Below are 25,753 nucleotides of genomic sequence, written 5' to 3' on the forward strand. Positions count from 1 at the left end.
CCCTACTCGGCAATGGCGGTGGGCTTCTTGGTCTTGGCCGGTGATGGGCGCGATGTATGGGTCCTGTGAGAGGTGAGGTGGCCAGGGCTCGTCGTCTCCCCGGCAACATGTTGGCCAGGTCATTCGTGCTCGGGGGTGAGCTGTTCTGCCTCCTGACGGGTCGACGTCCTTCGATCCAGGACGAGAGGGCAGGGGTGCCCTCTTCGGAGGCAGCGGCGGAAGGTAGGATAACATGGTTGGCCTTTGGGAGTTGATGGAGCGTGGCCTCCCTCCGGTGGGTTATTGCTCCCTTGTCGCGGTTGCATCGTTGGCATGATCGGAGGCCGTCGCTTGTTGTTCCGTAGTGTGTGTATCTTTGTCGATTTTCTTTTCTTTTTTTCCTTCTTTTGTTGTGGTGTTGGCTGTAATGTGTGATTGATGCTTTATATATAAAGCGGGGCAAAAGCCTTTTTCGGTAACTTTGCAAATAATAAAATTTAGGCCTACAATAAACAAAGCTAGCGTGAAACCAAGAAAAAATGGGTAAATAGTAAATGTGCCTATTTATCTATTGGCGGGGCATACAGGACAGGGCAGATGCTTGGCTGGTTTCCTAGACAAGTCCAAGTCGTCTTGCTGGTCTTTGGCAGTAGGAACACCATTATAGTCGTCTAGTACCCCATTATAGCCGACGTACAGTACGTGCGTAGGAACACCGACATCCAGGTCACAGGCTGACAGCTACGCGAAGCTCACATGCAAATTGTATGAGAGAGAGAGAGAGAGAGAGAGCGAGAGAGAGAGAAGACGAACGACCGGGGTCATGCTGGCGCGTCTTCGGGTCTTCCCGTTGGTTGGCATGACTGACTCGTCTGCGTGTAGCATGGGTTGTGACTCGTGTGCGGACTGGGAAGACATACTTGTGTTCACAAGTCACACATGCATGCATGGTCAGCTGGCCGAGAAAGGAAGGTGGCGAACATTTACCTGCTGACTCCACCAACGTACTCTATCCGTTCCAAATTACTCCTCGTGATTTTAGTTCTGCAGCAAGCTCTACAATACGTTGCAGTATTATATACCCGTGCCGAACAAGAACAAGCAACCAACGCCTATACAACCACCGGAGCCCTTTCCATCCAGCCAAAATGCTAGTCCAGCTGGAGACCAGGCCACCGAAAGTGCTAGCCTCTCTCGCCCTACTGCTGCTGCTGCTGACCACGGCCACCGCCGTCAAGCTTGTGCCGGAGACAGCAGCAGTGCTTGAGGGACAGTCAAGGGCACTCCTCGCCTGGAAAGCCAGCCTCGACAATCCGAGCCAGCACACCCTCATGTCCTGGGATAACACGTCCGCGCCCTGCAACTGGCGCGGGATCAAATGCACCACGCACTGGCCCTTGCGACAGCCAGTGATCGGCACCATTTCTCTTCGTGGGAGGCGGCTGAGAGGGGCGCTGGAGTCGCTCAACTTCTCGGCTCTGACGACCCTGACACGCCTCGACCTCTCCCACAACCACCTAGCCGGGAGCATCCCTCCTGGCATTGGGGATCTCCGAGAGCTCCGTGTTCTGCTCCTACAAGGCAACCAGATAAGAGGCTCCATTCCACTAAGCAAAATGAGTAGTAATCTTATGACCCTCAACTTGTCAGATAATCACTTAGTTGGTCGCATCTCTTCTGATATAGGCCACCTGAAGGACTTGGTTGCATTAGATTTGTCTAATAATAGTCTTTCTGGCACTATCCCAAGCAATTTAGGTGACTTGACCAAACTCACTACCATGCACATTTACCAAAACCAACTTTCTGGACAAATTCCATGAGAATTAGGTTACCTTGTGAACTTGGGGGATTTGGATCTTAGCAACAACAAACTCACAGGTTCCATTCCGAAAAAATTATGTAATTTGATCAAGCTCACTAGGTTAGTACTTTGGGGCAACAAACTTTCCGGTCATATTCCACAAGAATTGGGTTACCTTGTGAACTTAGAGAACTTAGATTTTTATGTAAACACACTCACAGGTTCCATCCCAAATAGCATAGGAAATCTAACAAAACTCGTTATCCTGAGCATTTCTCATAACCAACTTTCCGGACATATTCCACAAGAATTAGGTTACTTAGTGAAATTAGAGTTCATGGAGCTTAGTGGAAACAAATTCTCAGGTTCCATCCCAAATAGCTTAGGGAATTTGACAGAACACATTGTCTTACAAATTCTCCAGAACCAACTTTCTGGACCTATTCCACGAGAATTAGGTCAGCTTGTGAACCTAGAGGATTTGGCTCTTATTGGAAACACACTCTCAGGTTCCATCCCAAATAGCTTAGGGAATTTGACAAAAGTCACCATGTTGTACCTAAGCAATAACCAACTTTCCGGATCCATTCCTCAAGAATTTGGCAATTTAATAAGTCTAGTTCAGTTGGAGCTCACTTATAACAACCTCTCGGGTCAAATTCCACGAGAATTAGGTTACCCTATGGAATTAGAGTACCTGAATCTTGGTACAAACAAACTCTCCGGTTCTATCCCAAACAATCTAGGGAATTTGAAAAAACTCACTTCCTTGTACCTTAGCGATAACCAACTTTCCGGATATGTTCCTCAAGGAATTGGCAAGTTAATGAATCTATTTATGTTGGAACTTTCTTTCAACAACCTCTCTGGTGCCCTGCCATCTGGTCTGTGTGCGGGAGGTCAGCTACAACATTTGACCGCTGTCAACAACAAATTGGTTGGGCCCTTACCATCAAGTTTGCTAAGTTGTACAAGCCTAGTGTGGGTTCGACTTGAGCGGAATAACCTCGAAGGAGATATCACTAGGATGGGGCCTTATCCAAATCTTGTCTATATTGATATCAGTTCAAATAAACTGTTTGGAAAATTATCTCATCGTTGGGGTGAGTGCTACAAACTTACCATGCTACGTGCCTCAAACAACAACATAAGTGGAGTAATACCATCAAGCATATGGAAATTATCTCAATTGGGAATACTTGATGTTTCATCAAACAAGCTTGAAGGACATATTCCACTAGAAATTGGCAATGTTACGATGTTGTTCAATTTGAGCATTTCTGGTAACATGCTCCGCGGAAATATGCCACAAGAAATTGGATTGCTCAAGAATTTGGAGTATCTAGATTTATCATCAAACAACCTAACTGGACAGATACCAGGATCAATTGGGCATTGTTTGAAGCTTCACTTTCTGCAGTTGAGTCATAATCACCTCAATGGTACCATTCCTATTGAACTAGGAAAGTTGGTAAACCTACAAGATCTGTTGGACCTAAGTGACAATTCAATTGATGGCGCTATTCCAAGTTCGTTAGGTGGTCTTAGTTTGCTTGAAGCCTTGAATCTTTCTCACAATGAACTGAATGGCAGCATTCCAACATCATTTCAAAGCATGAGTGGTATCCAATCGATGGATGTGTCATGCAACGAACTAGAGGGGTCAGTGCCGCATAGTAGGCTCTTTGAAGAAGCTCCAATCAAATGGTTCGTGCATAATAATAAATTGTGTGGTGTTGTTAAAGGTTTGCCCCCATGTGATCTTCCTCCAAGTACGTAGTAAACAAGGAAAAAGGTCTAGATCTATATTACTAGCTATTGTACCTGTTGTTGTATCTTTTGTATTTGTTACTTCACTAATAACATGGCAATGCAAAAAGAAGAAACCCAAGGCAGTAACTGCAAATGAAGTACAACAAAACAAGATATTCGCCATCTGGAACTTCAATGGGGAGGATGTGTACAAGAAAATTGTTGATGCCACAAACAATTACAATAATGTTCATTGCATTGGAACTGGTGGAAATGGATCTGTCTATAAAGCTCAGTTACCAACAGGAGAAATATTTGCAGTTAAGAAGATCCATATGGGTGAAGATGACGATCAACTTAACCGTGAAATACATGCATTGATCCATATTCGACATCGCAACATCGCAAAATTATTTGGTTACTGCTCTGCAACCCAAGGAAGATTTCTTGTTTATGAGTACATGGAAAGAGGAAGCTTAGCAACATTATTGAAGGGCAGGGAAAGTGCGGTTGAATTGGATTGGACAAGGAGGTTAAATATTTTTTGGGATGTTGCTCATGCTTTGTCTTACATGCATCACGATTGCTTCACGTCGATAGTCCATAGAGATGTAACAAGCAACAATATTTTGCTTGACCTGGAATTTAAAGCATGCATCTCGGATTTTGGTCTAGCTAAAATACTAGATGTGGATGAATCGAACTGCACAAGTCTTGCTGGGACAAAAGGATATCTTGCCCCAGGTAAATTTATATCTCTGCGTTGGTCAAATAAAAAATTGTATCATATACTTAAGAAAAACCTTGTCACGTTTGTCAAATCAAACCCATGCACCCACACTGCTACGTTTTTTACATACTGATTTTCCCGGCCTCTCTGCATGAACTATATGTTTAAATCTGTAGGAGCTACATTAGCTTATTATTTATCTTATTGAATATTACTCATCGTATATTGATGCAACATTGGCATAGTTCAAATAGTTGGAAGCTATGTACTATGCATTACCCTATAACAGATGGCTATCAAAATTAACTCCTCGATGTTCATGTTTCAGAGCTTGCATACACAACAAGGGTGACAGAGAAGTGTGATGTGTATAGCTTTGGAGTGCTGGTTCTAGAGGTATTCATGGGACACCATCCAGGTGATTTCCTTTCATCCATGGATAACAACAACATGAGTGCATTGCTTGAGGACTTGCTAGACACACGGCTCCCACGCCCTGAAGCTGATATTGCAAGTGAAATATTTCAAGTGGTCACCATCGCCATTCGGTGCATAGAGCCTGATCCATCGCATCGTCCAACGATGCAGCAAGTGATCAAGGTGTTCTCAACAGCTGAACGATCACCTGCTGATAATCTTGATTATCTTCACACTGCCATTGTCATCCCCGCCTGCTGGGCGTGAATGCTCATCTGATTAGCAATTATGTATTGTTGTTTCTTCCTCCTGGTCATAGAGAGGCTACTGTTCATAGTACGTGCATTTTTATTTGTATTGTACTTAGTTTGTTTTCTACATAGCCCTCGTGCTGTAGTAGTAGTACTACTATGTAGCATTAGAAGATGGTGTTGGCTGGCTGAATATTAGCTACACATAAATAAATGTTGGTGTAGCAGTCAGAGCTTCTGCCATTTCTTCAAAAACTGTAATCCATTTGCTCCCTCTAATTAATGTCGTGCGTGCAAAAACGACCCCCCTAATCTTGGTGTAGCAGGCAGTTCATGGAAGGGTCGCTAGGTGTGTCTATTAAAGCACTAGTAGTCCCATCTTCTAATACTATGCATTTGCTGCATCCTAGCATTCATTGCTGGTAAGAAAGCAAAAATGTAAGCATCTGCTGCTTGACTGCATCCATTGCATGTAAGCGTGTGTTGCTAAGTAATGAAAGAAATGGCATGTGACATATCTGGTGTAGCTCTACTCTACTTCCTCTGTTTGTCTCTCTGCTCTTTACGAAACCAGGAGACAACATGTGTGTGTGTGTGTGTGTGTGTGTGTGTGTGCGTGTCCACCAGAGGAAGCGAGAGGTCGAGAGAGGGGAAGAGGCACATTTTTATTTGCAGGACTAAAAGCATGCCATTTACACTGCCGTGCAAAAAGAAAAAGAAAAGTACTAGTATCAGGTAACATGCCATTTTTGTTTGTTTTTAAGATGGATTTCGAGAAAGCGTATGATAAAGTCAAATGGCCTTTCTTTCAACAGGCCTTGCGTATGAAAGGTTTTGATGAAGCCTGGCGACACTAGATAGAATCGTTCACGCAAAAAGGGAGTGTTGGAATTAAAGTGAATGACGACATAGGTCATTATTTCCAGACACATAAAGGCCTGAGACAAGGGGATCCGATGTCTCCTATTCTGTTCAACATTGTAATTGATATGTTGGCAATTCTGATAGGAAGGGCTAAGGAGGCTGGTCAGGTGGGTGGCTTGGTACCTCATCTAGTTGATGGTGGTGTGTGTATCCTACAATACGTCGATGATACGATCATCTTTATGGAGCATGACTTGGCAAAAGTGACAAATATGAAGCTGGTGTTATCCTTATTTGAACAATTGACCGGGTTAAAGATTAACTTTCACAAAAGCGAATTGTTCTGCTTTGGTAGAGCCAATGACGAACAAGAGGCTCATAGGCAATTGTTTGGGTGCGATTTGGGGACTTTACCTTTTACATAATTAGGTATACCAATCCACCATTGTAAGCTAACAAATAGAGAATGGAAGTGTATCGAGGACCGCTTTGAAAAGAAACTGAGTTGCTGTAAGGGCAAGCTCATTTCACACGGAGGCCGATTAATTCTGATAAACTTGGTTCTCACGAGTATGCCTATGTTTCTTTTGTCGTTCTTCGAAGTACCAGTTGGAGTTAGGAAAAGACTGGACTTTTATCGATCACGATTCTTCTGGCAGAGCGATGAACTAAAAAGAAAATACCGACTCGCCAAGTGGGATGTTATCTGTTAACCGAAAGACCAAGGTGGTCTTGGCATTGAGAATCTTGAGGTCAAGAACATATGTCTTCTCAGCAAGTGGTTGTGGAAGTTATCGATCGAGACTGATGCCACTTGGGCGCAGATCCTCCGTAGCAAGTATCTTCACTCCAAAACTTTGTCCCAGGTGACAGCGAGGCCAACTGACTCACTTTTTGGAAAGGGCTTATGAGAGTCAAAGTAGCCTCTTTCAATAGGACAAAGTTTATTATCGGCAACGGTGCTAGCACGCGATTCTGGGAGGATACTTGGCTCGGAGAGACCCCCCTTGCCATTCAATACCCGTCTCTGTATCGTATTGTTCAACGACGTGATGCTTTCATTGCAACGGTACTTCAATCCATTCCCCTTAATATTCAGTTCAGGAGGATGCTAGCCGGCTATCGTTGGGAAGAATGGCTTCATCTAGTGAGTAGACTGATGGAGGTTCAGCTGTCTCAACAGCCCGATAAATTACGTTGGAAGCTTACTAGGTCTGGAGAGTTTACAGTTAAATCAATGTATCTTGATGTTATCAATTCAAGCTCTATTCCTAGTTCCAAATATGTTTGTACTGTCAAAGTTCCTTTGAAAATCAAAGTGTTTATGTGGTTTGTACATAAACAAGTAATATTGACTAAGGACAATTTAGCAAAGCGTAATTGGACAGGTCCTACTAGGTGTAGTTTCTGTGATCGGGATGAAACTATCAAACACTTTTTTCTTGATTTCCCGTTGGCCAAAGTTCTATGACGGACGGTCCACATTGCATTTAATATTACTCCTCCGAGTAATGTCAGCACGTTATTTGGAACATGCCTTAACGGGATAGAGTCTGAAACAGTGAGACACATTCGCGTAGGAGTATGTGCTTTATTGTGGGCAGCCTGGAACTGTAGGAATGATTTGGTTTTTAATAGAACAACAAATATTCATTTTTTATAGATTATCTTCGAAGCCACTACGTTGATCCGTATGTGGTCACTACTCACTCCGACGGAGGCCAGGGAGCGTTTGGTTACTAGATCTATCCGCTGGGAGATGGTAGTACGGGATATATTCAACCGGTTTGGATGATGGTCATGTAATACGATAGCCAATTAGTTTACCTATCTTTCTTATGCCAGCCGGTTGTGGCTTTTTGTGGCTAGTCTGTTATTGGCCCTTTAGCTCTTTGTGAGCTTTCATTTTTTTGTTTTCACTTGAGACTTTAAGACCTTGTTGAAACTATATGCTTTTTTAATAAGTTGTCTGTATGCATCGTTCTGATGCAGAGGCTGGGAAGTCTCTCTTTTCGAAAAAAGGTAACGTGCTAGGAACAGGGGGTTCATAGTTGAGAAGCAAACATCCACACAAACACCAATTGTGGCAAGCATTCCCATTCCATAGGAAGCCCCCTTTTCCATCTAAAACCCGGACTGGGAACAACAATGGAGTTAGTTTTACACAACAGAAGGAGCAATGCAGCTAGACCCAGTCGGAGCTGACAGCACTCCCTCGGCGAAACGACGCGTGATTGCATCTGCATGCTGCTCGGCTGCTGCCCGCCACTACACACCTCGCCGTCCGCCGGCCGCCGGACCGTCGGGATCTAAGGTCGGCGATGACTGGACGGCCGTCTTCCTCCTCTCCTTTTTTTAAAATAAGACTTTATTCCTCAAATAATAGCCAAGTCATTTACAATAAAGTGAGAAATAAAGTCAGGGATAAACAATTCCCAGAAAATAGAAGATTTATCACTGAAGGATTTTTGCGCTAATCTGTGTGCCACCTCATTCGCCTCGCGGAAGCAAATGTGAGTATTCAACACTAGCAAAATCTAGAGCTAGCTGCTTACACTCTGCCACCATAACCGCATCAAGTCCAGCATGAGCATCCGGATTTTGTACTGATTCAACCACAAAGTTGATTCAATTAGGATCTTATTGCATCCGATCTTCCCCGCTAAGTATAGGCCATTACGGATTGTCGTTATCTCTGCCGAGTCAACTGTGCTAACCTGAGGGATGTGCCAAGTTGCTGCAGCGATAAACTTCCCTCGACTGTCGCGGGCGATCGCACCTGTTGCTCCTGACAAAGTTTCAGCTTGGAAGGCCGCATCGACATTGATTTTAGTCACGTCGCTGAACGGACGCTTCCACATGTGATCATGGATTCTATCCGGCTGCTTTTTCGTGTATGCTCTAGTGAAATTTGTAGCTAAAACTCTGAGTGATGTAGCAGCTCTGTCCGCAGTTTGGATCGCCTTGCCCTTCACGTGTTGGCGGCGCTGCCATCACAAGTACCAAGCAGCCACCATAATAAATTCTGCAGTGGATAGATCCTCCCTGACCGCTTTAATCCGGCTAAGAACCTCGACTGTAATCAAACCTGAGCGATCCTGCCCAACCGCATCCGAGATGATTTCCAGCAAACCCAATTCAGTCCAGACTTCCTTCGCCCGTTTGGGCGTAAACAAACAATGATGGATGTCTTCCAGCCCAATAGAACAAAAAGGACATTGGGGCACTACTGGAATATGCCTATTAGCCAGTACTCCAAAACAAGGCAATGAGCCATTCAGCGCCTTCCAAATAAAGTGCTTAATTTTTCCTGGGAGTTTTAGATTCCATGCTTCCTTTCATATCATATTCATTTGTATATTTCCTTGTCCATCTGTTCTTGTAAGACGCCGCCCATATTGGTGCTCGAACTCCCTGTGATATGCCGATCTTACCGAAAAAGTTCCAGATCGCATCTAGTTCCAAGCAATAAAATCCTCCATAATCTGCACATTCAAAGGTATTTGAAGGATCCTATGAGCATCAACAAGAGAGAATACATCTCTGATTAGCACTTCGTCCCACCGTCCAATGTGTGGATCAATAAGCTCTTCCACAAATCTGAGCATCGTTGCGTCTCTAGGGGTGATTACCTTCCTTGAAGGACTCGAAGGGATCCAGGAATCCCGCCATATATCAATCTGTGCTCCTGTACCTACACGCCAAATGCACCCCCTCTGAAAAGTTTGAATACCTGCAACTATGGTCTGCCAAGTAAATGATGACCCGTTCTTTGGTCCAGCTTGCAAGATGTTTCCGTCGGGATAATATTTTGAGCTCAAAACACGTGCACATAGAGAGTCCGGGTTCTGAATTAGTTGGCAACACTATTTTGCTAACATAGCAAGGTTAAAACTGTGAAGGTCTCTAAATCCCAAGCCCCCTTTCTTCTTCGGTACACACAATTTCCACCATGCAGATCAATGCATCTTTTTCTTCTCCTCACCATCATCCCACCAAAAACTAGCTAATTCATCAGTGATTGTTTTGCAAATTCCTTTAGGGAGTTTAAATACTGACATTGCATAAGAAGGTGCAACATTGGACCGTCCCATGTGGGGTCTCGGTACCCCTGTTTTTTTCTTCTTCTTTTCTGTTTGCGTTCTTTTTAACAAATGTTCTAGATTTCAAATCAAAATCTAATTTCAAGATATACATGAATTTAGGAAAATGTTTAAGAGTTCAAAAATTGTTCGCGAGATTGAAAAGTGTAATTGAATTCCAAAAATGTTCGTGACTTCTAAAAATCTCCGTGAATTCCTAAAAAAATTTTCCTTTTTAAAAATGTTCGTTATTCAAAAAAATTCCGAATTTGAAAAATGTTCGCAAATTCATAAAAATTTCATGGGTTTCAAAAAATGCTCGTGAATTAAAAAACATCTTCGCGCCTTTGAAAAAATATTCACAATTTCAAAAGATGTTTGTGACTTTTAAAATGTTCACGAATTCAAAAGATGGTCATGATTTCAATGTTTGTACATAATTTGAAAAAACAATGTCTGTGAATACAAAAAGTGCTCATGACTTCAAAAAAGTGCTCGTGGTTTCTTTTTAAATGTTCAAGGTTTCAAATTTTTAATTGGATGAATCAATTCTATATCTGATGAATATTTTTTGAACTTTGACGAAGACATTTTAAATTTGATGAGCAGTTTTAAAATTAAATGAAGAAAAAATGTTCCTGATTTGCAAAAAGATGTGCACAAAAGGAAAAAGGAAAAAACAGAAAATAAAAAAAGAACATGAAAAAAGGAAACAAAAGAAAATGAAAAAGTCTCCTTTCCAAAACCAGAAGTGGGATCTACGCTACTTGGGCCGGCCCAAAACAGGTAGAGCGGTGAGGGGTACATTTTGTCAACATTTGCGAAATCACTAATTAAGGAGTACTCGTTGCAAAGAACACTCCACTTTCCCAGGTCGCGACAAGTGGTGCACATGCAGCGTGCCACTTGTCGCAACCTGGGAGTTTTCCCTTTTTTCATAGATCCGCTTATTCAAAACGTTTTATCTCTTAAACCGTGCATCCAAATCTCGAACCATTTTCACCATTGGATTCCTCGCGTCGAGATCTTCAAAACTAGATCCATGTTGATAGGTTTTGACGAACTTTTTTTGCACGAAAAAAACCGAGCGAAAAAACCAGACCAGGAGCACGGTTTTTTTCCCTTTCCGAAATAGGCACGCCCATGCCTCTCGCGAAATCACAGCCATACCTCTCACGAAAGCAAAACCGTGAGTCTCGCGAAAGAAAAATAAAACAGAAAACGTGTATTTTTTCCCTTTCCGAGAGGCACGGCCGTGACTTTCGCGAAAGCACAACCGTGCCTCTCGCGGAAGCAAAACCGTGACTCTCACGAAAGAAAAAAAAATAGAAAACGCGTTTTATTTTTCCCTTTCCGAGAGGCACGGCCGTGACTCTCGCGAAAGCACAACCGTGCCTCTCGCGGAAGCAAAACCATGACTCTCACAAAAGAAAAAAAAACAGAAAACGCGTTTTATTTTTCCCTTTCCGAGAGGCACGGTCGTGACTGTCGCGAAAGCACAACCGTGCCTCTCACGGAAGCAAAACCATGACTCTCGCGAAAGAAAAATAAACAGAAAATGCGTTTTTTTTGTTTCCGAAAGGCACGGCCGTGACTCTCGGTAAAGCACAACCGTGCCTCTCGCGGAAGAAAAACCGTGACTTTCGCGAAAGGAAACAAAAAGAAAACGCGTTTTTTTCGCACAAAATAATTTTGTTTTCAAAAAAAAATTGGTTGAAAAGCTAAGAAAGACTGAGGGAAAACCAAAACGTCAAAAAAACCCAGAAAAAACCGTTTAAAAAGCCGAAACGCATGCGAAAAAATTAAAAAACAAAATCCGAAGGAAGCGTCCAGAGCGTGACATGTGGCGAATGGCTGAGAGCGCGCCAAGTGGCGCAGATCGTTGCGAGCCTCTCAAAGGAGGGCTCGTTAAGGGCATCTCCAGCCGTGCCCCCAGGAAGGCCTCCCCAGGCGTTTTTTTTGCGCCGGCGCCGAAAAATCGGCCCAGTCGCGCCCCAGGAGCCCGATTTTCGCCAACCTGGGGCGAAAACAGCGCCGGCGGACCCAGGCCGAACCCGGCGCGCTGGGGGGCGCCCGGGGGCGCCAGATGAACTTTTTTGGCGCGAAAAAGCCGCGGGCCCGCCGCGTCAGCGACACGGCTCTCTTCTCGGCCCTTCGTCGTCCTCATCGCCTTGTTTCCCGCGGCGAATCAATGCCAAAGCTGCCGCACTGCCGCGCCGGTCAGCCTTGTTTCTCTCGGAGCAGCCAACCAGCTAGTGGTTGTAGGGGGCGGATATTTATAGCCTGGGGAGCAGCCCGACATGATAAGACATAAATGCACTTCAATGATATGACTGTTAGGTGGATAAGATATTTTGGGACAGCTGGCGCGTAGCACAGCAACGGTCGGAAATTTGATATACAAATTCCTCAGGGCTATCATGTTCCTCACTGTGTAGGCAATTCGCACTGGCGAATTCCTAACTCCTCAGTCAGAACAAAGTCCTCAGTGACCAGAAGAACTGCGTCTCTGTCACTGAAGAAATTGACTGAACTGTATGAGATTTCCAATGGCTTCACTCGAAGGGATTGGTAGGTGTAGGATTTGATTTGAGCATCACATGGAAATTTTCTCCTTAGTATTTCCTCGACCCCCTTTAACAGTACGGTGTTTCCTATGACTCAAGAAAGAGAAAATGAAACTACGAAAACAAAAGTCTTCACGCTTCATGTTCCTCGAATGAATACCAAGTCTTCAGGGTTACACCAATTTCTTCACTTTAAAGTCTTCAGAAATTCTTCAGAATATCAAAGTCTTCAGTTGAAGAACTTCATTTTTAGGGGTCGACTTTCTCTGTAAATATCAAACTCCTCATAGACTTATAGACCTGTGTACACTCATAAACACATTAGATCCTTAACCTATAAATCTTCAATACACCAAAATCACTAAGGGGCACTAGATGCACTTACAGGCTTCAGCAACCGTGATTTTTTTTCCGCTGTAAGCAGGGGAGGGGAGAGGAGAGGAGAGCCGGTGGCGGCCAAAGTCAGCGATAAGCTGTCACAGTTCTTTCCACCCAGGCATAAAATCTTTGAATGATGTGGTGTGGCCTTCCAATGTGAATCAGAATCTCTTCAATGGAATTATATTATTTTTTAAGTACGTACTCTTTAGTCAGTGTACAGGCTGTTGAGTTGTGAGAAACTGAAACTTGCCACATCAGACTTCCATCATCGGGTAATTTCCCTGGCATATGCATCAATTTCGTATACACGGTCCTTGTTTTCAGCAAAAAGTGAAATCTTTTTTTGTTTCTCCAATCCCAGATATGGTGACTGGGAAGGGAGGATTGCAAGGCACGGTTTTGATGGCACCGGTTATACCCTGCACAAAGGTTCTGAATCCTTGAGCTAATGCACATCACGCATTCATCAGGGACATTGTGTAATTCAACAGGCTCTAAATTTTTGCGTGAGATTCACTCTAACACTTGCATACATGTAACATCCAACATTCAGCACCGACAACAAAGGCATGCCAAGAATTCAATGTCATTGTTCAACTTTCAGTACAGACAACATTCAGTACAGGTATCTATATGCGAGTCATACAGAGAGGCACTGATGGTTTCAATATTGTGTTGAGACGTGATCCAAAAGCAATCGAGGAGGTGTACCCAAAGAACTAAGGCACAGTGATGACTTTTATAGCTTATTACACACATACACGTACACATGTCAGCGGAAGAAAACGTGCACAATCGAAATGGGCCCCAGAACGCGGGAAGAAGCCGTGGAGAAAAATGGTTTAGCGGGCAGGATGGGCCGTCGGCCCACCTGAGCGCAGCTACGCTCTCGCTCGGCTTCTTTCTCCCTCTCCTGAAGAAAGCAAGGGGAAAAGACCAATGCCGGCGACGAACCTCAGCCGCCGCTCTATCTATTCTTCTCCCTTCGCGCCTCCCCGCTCTTCTCCATTCCTTTTCTCGCGCTGGGGGCTTCAGCGACCGCGGTTCCTCTCCCCGTGAGCAGGGCAGGGGAGGGGAGAGGAGCACCGGCGGCTCGGCCGCGGCCGGAGCGGAGGGATGTGGAGGTGCCGCGCGCATCGGCCATGGGGCTGAAGCCGTTACAGTTCTGTCCACCCAGCCACTAAATCCTCGCAACGTGATGCAAGTCCAATGCTCTTGAACTGCGGTTCAGAATGTGAATCCACTTCAGGTGAATCTCTTCTCAGTACAAGTATATATTCTTCAGTGTGTAGGCTCTTCTGTGTGGTTACTAGGCGAATTTTGTTAGGTAATTACCTTTCACGTCTGCATTACTTTCGTATAAATTAATGTTCCTTTTTCAGTAAAACTGAGAGCAAATTTCTTTCTCTGTTGCAAATGTGTTGATTGGGAAGGGATGAACTAGTTTTGTTAACCCGTGAAGATTCATTGCAGAGAATGGCACTGGATTGCAGCATTAGAATATTGTCTTTTGTTTGTGTATATGCTGTATGCACCAGGGAAGGTAAGCACCAAGTCTTACGATTCTATCCCTAACCTCTTGGTAAGTACAGTAACGGTAAGTAGTAACTACAACCGCTCTGCAGGCAAGTGTGAGGATACTCAGTCTTAACTCTCCTTCACATCGCACTTGAGTTTCTGCATCATGGTGGTGTTACCCGCTCTGTGATCTCATGGTAAGTTATACAACAATGTGCATCATTGTAGATCCATCTGCTTTTAATGTTATAAAAAATAGGACAGTTTTAGTCGACTTTTCGCACACTGTCTTACTCCAACTCTGCTGAAGGCTATCTATGCTTAGAGTCCATCAACATTTTCTGCCTTGGCCAGACCTCTGTTCCACACTCCCAATGGCTAGCTTTTGAGAATTTCATATGCGTCTGGGCATGGAAGAGCTAGCCCAGCAGCGCAACAGTGTCTCCATATAGCTTTGTGGACAGGCTGTTATTTACGAGGAAATTATTACCAGGAACTTAGAAGCCCAACCTCAGAAAATATACGATTAAATGGAAATGATACTCGGAGAGGAAGAGGCAACCAGTGGGCTGGAGAAGGAAGCACTGTATATATAATCCACTCCACTTCCAGAGAAGTAGTGTCCTATCCAAAAACCCGCTGCATGCTTTGGTCTTCCGAGAAGAAAGGAAGCAATTACCAGAGCAAATATGTAGCTTGCAAAAACCCTCATAAAAAGCCTTTTGTGGTCAGATTGAGAAAAGATCGTGAAGTTAATTTTTCCAGACGATGATACAAGCATTCGTTTTTCCAGAGATTCAAGGCTCGGCATATTAAGCTCTTCCTCTACCTCCATAAATTGGTCAGGCGTTGTACTCTTGTAAAGGTTTGACTTAGGAAATACACCTTCAGCTCCCATCACATCATGGTGGTGCCGGAAACCTTCCAAAGATATCACTCTTCATAGTGGTCCCATGGCGTCTTCAGCTTTATTAGCTTCCCGAGTTCCAACTTAGCCAAACTTGAACCACCATATTTTGAAGTATAAAGTTACATACATGAACAAGAAAATGGCGGAAGCTATATATGGCCAACCACGATGGTATATACTTGAACAAGAAAATGAAGAAAAACAAAAGGCAAGACCTACAAATAAATAAGACAGTAAACTCTAAGAGCATTAATGGTTTGACATTTCACAAGTTTATGCTTGGCCCCTCCTCCTTCTTCCGGGCTTGGGACCGGCTATGCAAAGATATTAGCTATCTTTTCTTTCTCCGTCGCTGATTTGGTAATGCTTCCAACCTACATATATGAAGTAACTCTCAGAAAAGATATAAGTGGAGTATGCATGGTTATTATTTGAAATGATGAGAAAGATATATCTAGCGCGAATGCAGATTGGTAATGGCTTCTTTTTCTGTTGATTGACAATTGCTGTGATTTACTCTAGAGAGAAAGGAAAGACAAGGTGCCAATAAAGGAGAGAACTAGGTAAGCTGACAGAGTTGAGTACTCAGATAGGGAGTGTACGTACCTTGATTCCGGTAGGTGGAGATATACGGCTAGCTGGAAAATGTGATTGGGAAACACATCAGTTTGGGAATCTGGAAAATGGGGGAAAAGGAGATTGTGAGTTACACAGCTAATTGTCCATGGAGATCAGCGCTAATGAATAAATAAATATGCACTTAGTTACCTCCGACTCCAATCCCTCATATCCTGTTGTGTGATATCATGCCTAAGGCAGTTGGGAAGCACATCAATTGCACGCTTCGCTATTTCCTTAGCATTCTTGTAATCCGCAAGTGGAGCCCATAAATAGACTCTGACTTCCTGAAGGAAAGGGAGGTTCCCTAGGCTACCAAAGTCAAATTCAAAGCTAATGTCATCATCATTGGCATGTGCTACGACTTGGAACTCAAGAGATTTAAGGACCGGCATATCTCCCTCTTGAAACGAGCAAGTCGTTGATTGTGTCTTGAAGACCCTCAGCTTGGGGAATGCACCTACACCGCCGATGGTGTCATGGTGGAGAGCTGACCATGTGACCAACTCAAGGGAAACAAGCTCTCGGAAACTTCCAAAGACCTCCAGATCTGGACTGTATACATTTAGTTGTAAATGGGAGAGGTTGGGAAGAAGCGAGGGATTAATCGTTGCCACCAGCCCGGGTTCTTGATAGGCCATGCGCAGCACACGGAGTTGTGGAGGGAGGATGTTTCGTTCCCAGGGGTTGTCGACATGACCGGAGAATCTGTACACGAGAATAAAATCAATGTCTATGACTTGGATCTTGATCAGTTTGGCTATAGACTCCGCCCAACTATTCATTGCAATATTACCACCTATAGTCACACTTTTAGAAATGCGGAGCTTCCTCAACTCTGTCAGCTTACCCAATTCTGTCATAAAGTTTGAGTGAATACCAACTGCTCCTAGGCATAGCTCTTCTAGACATGTCAAATCTCCGATCCAATACAGCACTTCAATCTTTGTTTCGCTGATGTTCAAGCACTTGAGTTGACTTAGTAGATGAATACTCTCTGGAAGTTTACTTCTACTTTTCCCAGCCAAGTCCAATACTATCAAGAACTTTAGATATCCTATTTCCTTTGGGAGCTCATGCATACCCATGCTCGCTAATTTGAGGTACCTCAAGTGAACTAACTTCCCAACATGCTCAAGATAATTAGGATTGTGTGAATCAGTGGGGCCATCCAAAGCTAGGACACGCAAAACTTCAAAGCATGAAAGTGATGGCAACATCTCATATCTGCACATTGCATTAAGTGACCTTGCTTGTAATGTAGATGTGCTAGCCAGAGGTCTGACCCTACGATGAACAACTAGCCTACGAGAGTTGCAATGTGAAGTTGTACATTGCTTGTCACTATCGAATACAGTAACAAAGTTTTCTTCCTTTGACAATAAGCATATCATATCAAGCATTATGTCATGGACACGACAACCAGTTATGATTCCATGATAAGGTGTTTCTACCGGCATTATCATGCTTTTGTTCACCAACTCCTTGAAGTACCTTTCACCAATCTCAAATAGTCTTAACCCTGGTTCCTCGTGGATAAAACCTTCGGCGACCCATTTCCATATCAAACTATCTTTCCCAATCAGATGATCTTCAGGATATATGCTCAGATACAATAAGCAAGTCTTTAGGTGACAAGGGAGATCATAATAGCTAAATAAAAGTATTTTTCTTGTGTTCTCCACGTCTTCATTCTCTTCATGCCCAAAACCCATTGATGTGTATACCTTAGACCAAAGCTCCACCGGTTTACTGACAAGCAAACTAGCTATTGTGATTATAGCCAATGGTACACCACCACATTTATGTAAAATTTTATTGTATATCTCTGACGGTAGATGATTAGGATGATTTATTTTACCCCCAAATAATCTTCTATGAAATAAATCCTCCGATAAATCACGAGAAAGTGGTTGTAGCCTGTATACTTTACCAGTTCTTGTGGCAACTTCGAGTATACGAGTAGTTGTGATGATTCTGCTTCCACAATTATTGCACACCAAAGCGCTCTTGACTAGTTCCCAAGTTTTTTTATCCCATATGTCGTCAATGACGATTAAGTACCTGTCATCACCATCCATAACACAAGAGATATCATAAATTAGGGAAACTATTTTAGATGACATCTAAGTATGTAAAATACCTTTAAAAAGAGGATGCATGAATGTCAGCCACCACCTCGTTAAGGAATCTAAAGTTGGCATTATAGAATAAATAAATGGAGGGGTACAAGAGAGAGACATGCATGCACCATCTACGAGAACTCTATTTCTGGTTAACAAAATTTCGCAATCCAGATACTTTCATCTATTAGATATATTTTTTAATTGACATCTATCATAAGAAGTTCATAAACATATGAATCGTGGGCGAACAGTCAACAGTTTTTGAAAATATAGCAAAGAAGGTAGGAAAACTTGATATTATACAAAAAATACAGTTTTTGAAAATATACAAGAATGACCATGGTCCATCCGAACTCTTCTATACGAGATGTCTCAAACATAATTTATCACTCATTTCTTCGCATGTGTGACGCTATCTTTGCCCCATTTACTACTTGATACTACATAGTAGATGCATACCTCTTTATCGCATAGTTCATCAATCAGCTGCCTTTCATTCAACTCCCCATTTACTACTTGAACTATACGAAATTAAATAATAGGGTGTTTACCTCTTTTTCTCAAGTAATACTCGGATTTCATCAATCAGCTGCCTTTCATCCAAACCAGGGTACATTTTCTTGCCAATTCCATAGAGAATGTCATTGAGAAGTTTCTTCACGCTAGGGCTGCGTCCTACCGGAACAAAAGCACTGCAATCGAACTGTGTTTTGAGCTTATCATATACTGCTTTGGCAAGAGTTGTCTTGCCAAGGCCTCCGAATCCAAAAATAGAGAGTCTCTTTAGTTGCTTGGACACATCACCATCCCCGTCACTCAGCATATTGGTTAGCTCATTCAATGAATCATCAATGCCAACGAGCTCTTTTTGGTCCTTGTACAGAGCCAACAGGCGAGGGTCGGCCGTGGTTGCAACATCTGGATGAGCAACCACCTCGTGGACCCTGTACCGGTCACGCCGGTCAGCCGCCTCCTGAACACTGACCTTGATACTTTTGATCTCGTTGCCGATGGCATGGCGTTTCATGAACTTGGTGAACAAGCCGCCCATCTTCTTCATCAGTTGTTTGAGCATGTGCGGCTTGTTTTCAGGCTCAGGGCCCTCGACATGCACCAGGAACTTGTCGATGATATCCTCTATTATGAATGAAAGGTCTCTTACCTCGTTGGCCCAGAGCTTGACTTGTTCGTCGAGCTGGTCCCGTGGCACGTCCCCGACCTTGCTGAGGGCAGCATGCATGCTCTCCAGCTCTCTCTCTCGATGTTTGATATCATCCTTGACGCTTCTCTGCAGTTTGTACTCCTCCTTGAGGAGTTCGCCGAGCTTGGGGAGCAGGATGCCCATGGCACCTGTTGCATGGTCCATTGCTTGCTCTCAGCAGCTGGAACGAGTGGCTAGATAGAGTGTTTATAGATAGGATAGTACAGGCTACGGATAGATAAGCCAGCTACTCGAATTTGTGTGGACACTGGAAGGTTCATGCTAGTTGCCGGAATTTGTGTGCACGCTATTCAAGGGCCTCTTTTGAAAAATTGCCTGCATTTATCCTGCGATGTAACCATTGAACATCTAAATCACTACCATACGACCTATCAAGTCAGCAGCCGCTGTTGTCAGCTATTCCGCTATAGGAATGAATCCGATTTGCAGATTTTATCAGCCTGCAGAACATATAACGCAAATCTTTCAGGAGCAATCTCCATCAGAGAACCTTGTACTCTTTAATAATTATACAACTCTGCTCTGCTTACAAACCATTAACATTTTCTACTTTGGTCTTTTCTATGCTCCAGCAGACTTTTTTCGTCCCGACTGGCTTCTTCCCCTTTCTGGTCTCCTTGTTGCTGTGGCCGTAGCCTCATTTTGGTTGTAATAAGGTTGTTTGGAGACTTGCACGGATGGTCCGGTTGAAGAAAAAAAGCAGAATTTTTTTAAAGGCCTCCAGCAGACTATCGCAACAGCTTTTGAGGATCTCGCATGCATCTGGACATGGAAGAGCTATGACAGATCACCAGGCCCAATCTAGCAATGTCTCCATAGCTTTGTCGATAGGCAGCTCAATCTATCAATCTTCAATGGACTGCGCCGTTCATCTGGAGGGACGCGGGCAATCCTAGTGATGGTGCTCAAGACAAGGTTTCTGCGGGTACACGGTGAAAGCAGAGCGATGGAATAATCGTGGCCCAAAAGCAATGGAGGAGAACACCAATGCGCTTCCATTAACAGGCAGTCAGGCACTGACGGCTGCTATACAGTTTACCTCTTGGGGGAGAATATTATACGGAAACAAATATTCCATGAAAACTTCGTGAAAACCATATTTTAAAGTTTCGGAAAAATCTGAAAAAAATATGGGATGTTAAGAGGGTGATGTTTTATTGCCATGCAAAATTTGAAGTTGAAACACGTTACGAGATGTGAGCTATGAAAAAGACAAATTCAGCCCTCAATATTGACATTACTGTTCGGCACTATTCAACGCTGATTTTCTCTTTTTCGTAGTTCACATCTCGCAATGCGTTTCAACTTCAATTTTTGTGTGGTGATAAAACATCATCATCTTAACATTCCGTATTTTTTTTCAGATTTTTTTGAAATTTCAAAACATCTTCTTCTCGTGGTTTTCACCGGTTTCCACCGAATGTTGGTTTCCGTATGATATTCTCCTCTTGGCTCAAGGTTGGAAATTCAGAAGACAAGCGGCCGCTCAAGGTTGGAAAGGGAGAGCTGAGTGTATGTTGTGTAGTGCTGGAAAACCTGCCTTCGGTGCTCTGTTTCTAAAGCACGGTTAAGGGAACACTGATTGTGTGTGTCTATATATATATATATATATATATATATATATATATATATAGGTGAGTTGTGAAGCTTACCTGCCGGAGACCCCTTGATGATGGAGGCCGTCAATTCATTCTGTCTCTTGAGCCCAGGGTCTGGATTGCTCCAGCCAGCGAGGGTGAAGGCAGAAGATGAACAATCACAACTGATACATATATATAGATACAGACTGCAGTTGTGCTAGCCTGTAGCTCTGCTTTCCTCTGCTTTCTAAACTCTGCATGTTGCAACCTCTGTTTTGCTCTGTTTTCTCCACTCTGAATATTTGCCTGCTTTTGCTCTGTTTTCTCAACCTGATCTTTGGCTGTAGCTTGAGGTTTGATGCATCTGGTTGAGGTTGACTCGACTTGGGGCCTGACGATCTTCCTCCTTCCGACCACGGGACCGATCGACGGAGGTGTTGCCTGCCTCCCCACAATAATGGAGGTTCCTAGTTATCCTCGCTTTTATTTAGCAGGGAGGACTCCACTAGACTGTTATATTCAGATATGGCCGTCCGATCAGCGCCGCAATGCGAGCGGCTGTCTCTCTGGAGCAGAGGAGTCCAGAGACGGAGACGCCGGCCGGGGAGGCGGCGAGCGAATCCTTTCGCCGGCGGCTGGGGCGGAGGTTGCCCGGCGCTGGCGACGGCGCCATCCCGTCCCTGATGGCGGCTTGATCTGTAAGTGCTCGATCCGTAGCTAGCTAGGGTTCCCTCGATATATAATCTAGTCTGGCCAATTCTCTGCTGCAACGACAGGATTATGTCTGCCTCCTGATTGTTCAGGTCCAAGATGATTGATGATTGGTAGCGTGTCGGTTGGGCAGTAGCCTTTTGTAGTTCCATTCATTCGGAAACCAAAAAAGAAGCAAAAAATAAAGAAAAACTGCAAAATGCAGGAACATACAACATATTGTCAGCAACATACAGATATATGATTCTGTAACTGAATGAATGTCCACAGTAAATGTTCTCTGAAATTCAGACATGTCAAAGTCTCGACCGGGCATACATTCTGTCCAACGACATACATTACATGGTGAACTTTGTTACGGCAGAAAGCCCAGCAAATTGACATGCATGAGAATAAACTCATGTGTTATTATAAGCCACAAAAGTACCGAGAGGAGGAACATGCTGGAAGCACTTGAACAACTTCAGGAGACAGAGTCCATAGCTCTAGTAGCCTGTGTCTGCTACATCCCGCAGCAGCACCTGAGTATCCAATCCAATCCACTGCACCGTTAGAAACTGATAACATAATGTATATTACAGGTTTCTAATAGTCCAAAATAAAGCAACTAGTCCAACAACCATCAAATTTCCAACATCTACAGTAATCTTCAGTAATTGAACCAAACAAACCATTAGAAGCAACATGAAAAAAAAACACTGAAGGCTCAGTGTGCACTTAGTCACACTCTATGAAAATTTGGAAATAGGGTGCAAAAGGAATAAGTGGTCCACAGTTTCTGTAGCACTACAAAACGTTGATCTATTTAAAGAAGCTAAACTTTACAGCTCAACTACATGCATCACTGAAAGAAATTGGACCGATCTCAATATTCAGTGTGCACTTAACCATACGCCATGAATATTCAGCTTTGGTATCTCTTATCCCTTGAATATATTTATTTACCTCAAGAATATTACTCCTACTTCCTAACTTCACCTCGGTTCTAGTAGCTACGTCACTAAGAGCATCAGAAGTTTCTTAGACAGTTGACGCGTTGCTCCTCTTAAACTGCCACTCCTTCCATCTCATTTTTAAAAACTTGCCATGTTACTGCTCAGGCAATTTTCACTAACAAAATCATTTGGCTCATGAGAGTCATCGCAGCTTGTTCTGTAAGTTTTCGATCTGTAGCTAGTGTTGGATAAGTGAGCAAGTACATTCACAGGAGGGCCAAAGGCCAATACATATACATGTGTAGGGTAAAGTGCAAGAGACCCCTTATACAATGGGGATAAACCGAAAAAGGCTATACACATCTAACACCTCCCCCCCCCCCCCCCCCCCCACCTCAAACTCATGATGGATCGACAACACTTAGTTTGGAGAGAAGAAAACTATGCTATGCTCGAGTCTGAGCCTTCGTGAAGAAGTCCGCCAACTGTAACTCAGAGGGCACATAGTGAAGAGCAAGAGTCGGATCCTGCACAGCAGCAGCACAAAGTGTGGGCATCCACACCGATGTTCTTGGTGAGCTCATGCTTCACCGGTTCACGCGCAATACTGATAGCACAAGTACTGTCTGACAATAAGGGAGTCGAGGTAGTAGAAGACACACCAAAATCCTCAAGTAGCCACCGTAACCAGATCACCTCAGTCGTCAGCATAGCCATGGCTCACAACACAGCCTCTGTACTCGAGCGAGAAACTGCAGTCTGTTTCTTTGTCTTCCAGGCAATAAGAGAGCCACCAAGAAAGACACAATAAGCAGACAGCGAGCGTCGATCAAAGGGATCACTAGCACAGGTAGCATCAAAGTAGGCCTGGAGCTCAAGAGAGCTGGAGCGGGAGAAAAAAAAGGCGCTGAGAGATCGTGCCACGAAGATATCGTAGAACACGGAGGAGATGATTATAGTGGATAGAGGTGGGGGCTGAAATGAACTGACTCAGAATGTGGACAGGATAGGAGATGTCAGGACGCGTAACAGCAAGATAGACAAGACTGCCAACAAGGTGACGATAGGGAGTGGGATTAGGGAGAGGGTCACCATCAGAGGCAAGAAGCTGAATGTTGAGCTCCATGGGAGTCACAACTGTGCGCTCATCACCGAGAGCAGCGCGAGCAAGAAGATCCTGAATATATTTTTCTTGGGAGATGTAGAAGCCATCAGAGGTCGAGGAGATCTCAATCCCAAGAAAATAGCAAAGTGGACCAAGATCAGTCATGAGAAACTGGTCGCGAAGGCGAGCCTTAACAAAGGCAATGTAATCAGAGTCGTCACCAGTGATGATCATGTCATCAACATAGAGAAGGAGAAGAGTCCGACCACGAGGAGACGTGTGAACAAACAACGCGGGATCATGATCACTGGGCACGAAACTAGCGGCAGTCACCACAGAGGCGAAGCGCTCAAACCAGGCGCGAGGAGCCTGTTTGAGATCATATAGGGAGCGGCGAAGTCTACAGACCATACCATCAGGAGCATAGTACCCCGGTGGTGGCTGCATATAAACCTCCTCACGCAACTCGCCATCGAGAAAAGCGTTCTGAACATCAAGTTGAAAGATAGACCACTGACGAACAGAAGCCACAGCAAGAAGAGTGCGGACAGTGGTCATGTGGGCCACAGGAGCGAATGTCTCATCATAATCGCGCCCCTGCTCCTGCTGAAATCCACGGGCCACAAGACGAGCTTTGTAGCGCTCAAGAGAACCATCGGAGCGAGTCTTAATCTTGTAGACCCACTTGCAGGTGATGAGACGGACACCGGAAGGAAGGGGAACCAGATCCCATGTGCCAGAGCACTCAAGAGCAGCAAGCTCTTCGGCCATCGCAAGCTGCCTTTCAGGCTGAGTCATGGCAGTCCGATAGGAAGTGGGCTCAGCAATAACAGAGAGACCGTACCAATCAAGGGAGTAGCGATCAGGCGGGGGGCGAGGCCAAGCACGGAGGTTGTGAACCGGGGGAGGCGTGAGAGGAGGTGCACCAGTGGTGGAAGGCTCGTCAGAGGAGATATCCTCAGTACGAGATCGACGAGTATAGTGGAGAGGAAACGGTGAGAGTGGGCGACGGACTGGAGAGGATGGTGGAGAGGTGGAGGAGGAGGAGGATGGAGAAGATGGGGTTGGTGGTGAATGAGAAGGAATGAGAGGTGCCGGAGGAAGAGGTGACACATGAGGCACATAGCAGGGTGTATCGGGAAGGAGAAGGAAAGAAAGGTCGTCCATAGAGAAACTCGAGGAAGAAGAACATGGGTAGTAAGAACGAGACTTGTCAAAGTCACATCACGCGAGATGCGCAAGCGACGACCCACAGGATCCCAACATCGATAGCCCTTGTGCTCATCACTGTAGCCAAGGAAAACACACTCAACCGACTGAGCAGTCAGTTTGGTGCGTTCTCGGGGGGCAAGAAGAACATAGCACACGCATCCAAACATACGAAGAGCTGAGTAGTCAGGAGGGCGACCAGTGAGACACTCCATAGGAATACCACCTTGCAGAGCAGTTGATGGCTGAATGTTGATGAGATAGGTGGATGCAGAAACAGCCTCAGCCCAAAAATGGGGTGGAAGGGAAGCAGCAATCATTAGCGCACGAGCCGTCTCAAGCAAATGACGATGCTTGCGCTCGGCAACGCCATTCTGAGCATGAGCACCAGGACATGAGAACTGGGCAAGAGTACCTTGTTCCACGAGAAAACCACACAACAGCTGAGAGATATACTCTCCAACGGAGTCACCACGAAAAGTACGAATGGGCGTGGCAAACTGGGTGTGAACCACGGCAGCAAATCGTTTGTATATAGGGAGAACCTCACTACGAGATTTCATGAAGTAGAGCCAAGTGTAGCGAGAGAAATCATCAATAAACAAAATATAGTAGCGATGACCGCCTTTCGAATCAAAGGGAGCAGGACCCCAGACATCAGAATGAACTAAGTCAAAAGGACGGTGAGATACAGACTCACTAGTAGGATAAAGTAACTGAGTCTATTTGCCAAGTCTGCAACCATTACAATGTAAGGAGACATCTCTAGATACAGACCAAAATAGACCCTGACGAACTAAAGAAGACAAGCGAGAACCACAAATGTGATCAAGGCGATGATGCCACTGCTGGAAGGACGCAGACGAAGAGGCAGCAAGAGCATGAGAGCTGGCAGAAGTGGTGGCAGCGGAAGGAACACAAAGCCAGTCAACCTCCCAAAGGCCCTCTGACTCACGGCGCCGGGGGCCAACTGTAGGATCAAAAGTATGTCT

The 25,753-nt window shown here is 44.4% G+C and overlaps 1 protein-coding gene and 1 pseudogene across 1 annotated transcript; one reads left to right on the top strand and one right to left on the bottom strand.

Moving 5' to 3' along the window:
• Positions 1-1,109: 1,109 nt before the first annotated feature.
• Positions 1,110-4,949, top strand: LOC123154137 (MDIS1-interacting receptor like kinase 2-like; annotated as a pseudogene).
• A 10,350-nt stretch (positions 4,950-15,299) lies between these two features.
• On the bottom strand, positions 15,300-19,721 carry LOC123153609 (disease resistance protein RGA5). Its single transcript, XM_044572648.1, has 4 exons — positions 18,551-19,721; positions 16,024-17,937; positions 15,862-15,931; positions 15,300-15,629 (listed from the first exon to the last, which is right to left on the bottom strand). Exons 1-3 carry the CDS (start codon positions 19,363-19,365, stop codon positions 15,919-15,921), a joined length of 2,742 nt encoding a protein of 913 aa, XP_044428583.1. The 5' UTR covers positions 19,366-19,721; the 3' UTR covers positions 15,300-15,629; positions 15,862-15,918.
• Positions 19,722-25,753: the final 6,032 nt, after the last annotated feature.

Source organism: Triticum aestivum, chromosome 7A (genome assembly GCF_018294505.1).
Source record: "Triticum aestivum cultivar Chinese Spring chromosome 7A, IWGSC CS RefSeq v2.1, whole genome shotgun sequence".
Taxonomy (NCBI): domain Eukaryota; kingdom Viridiplantae; phylum Streptophyta; class Magnoliopsida; order Poales; family Poaceae; genus Triticum; species Triticum aestivum.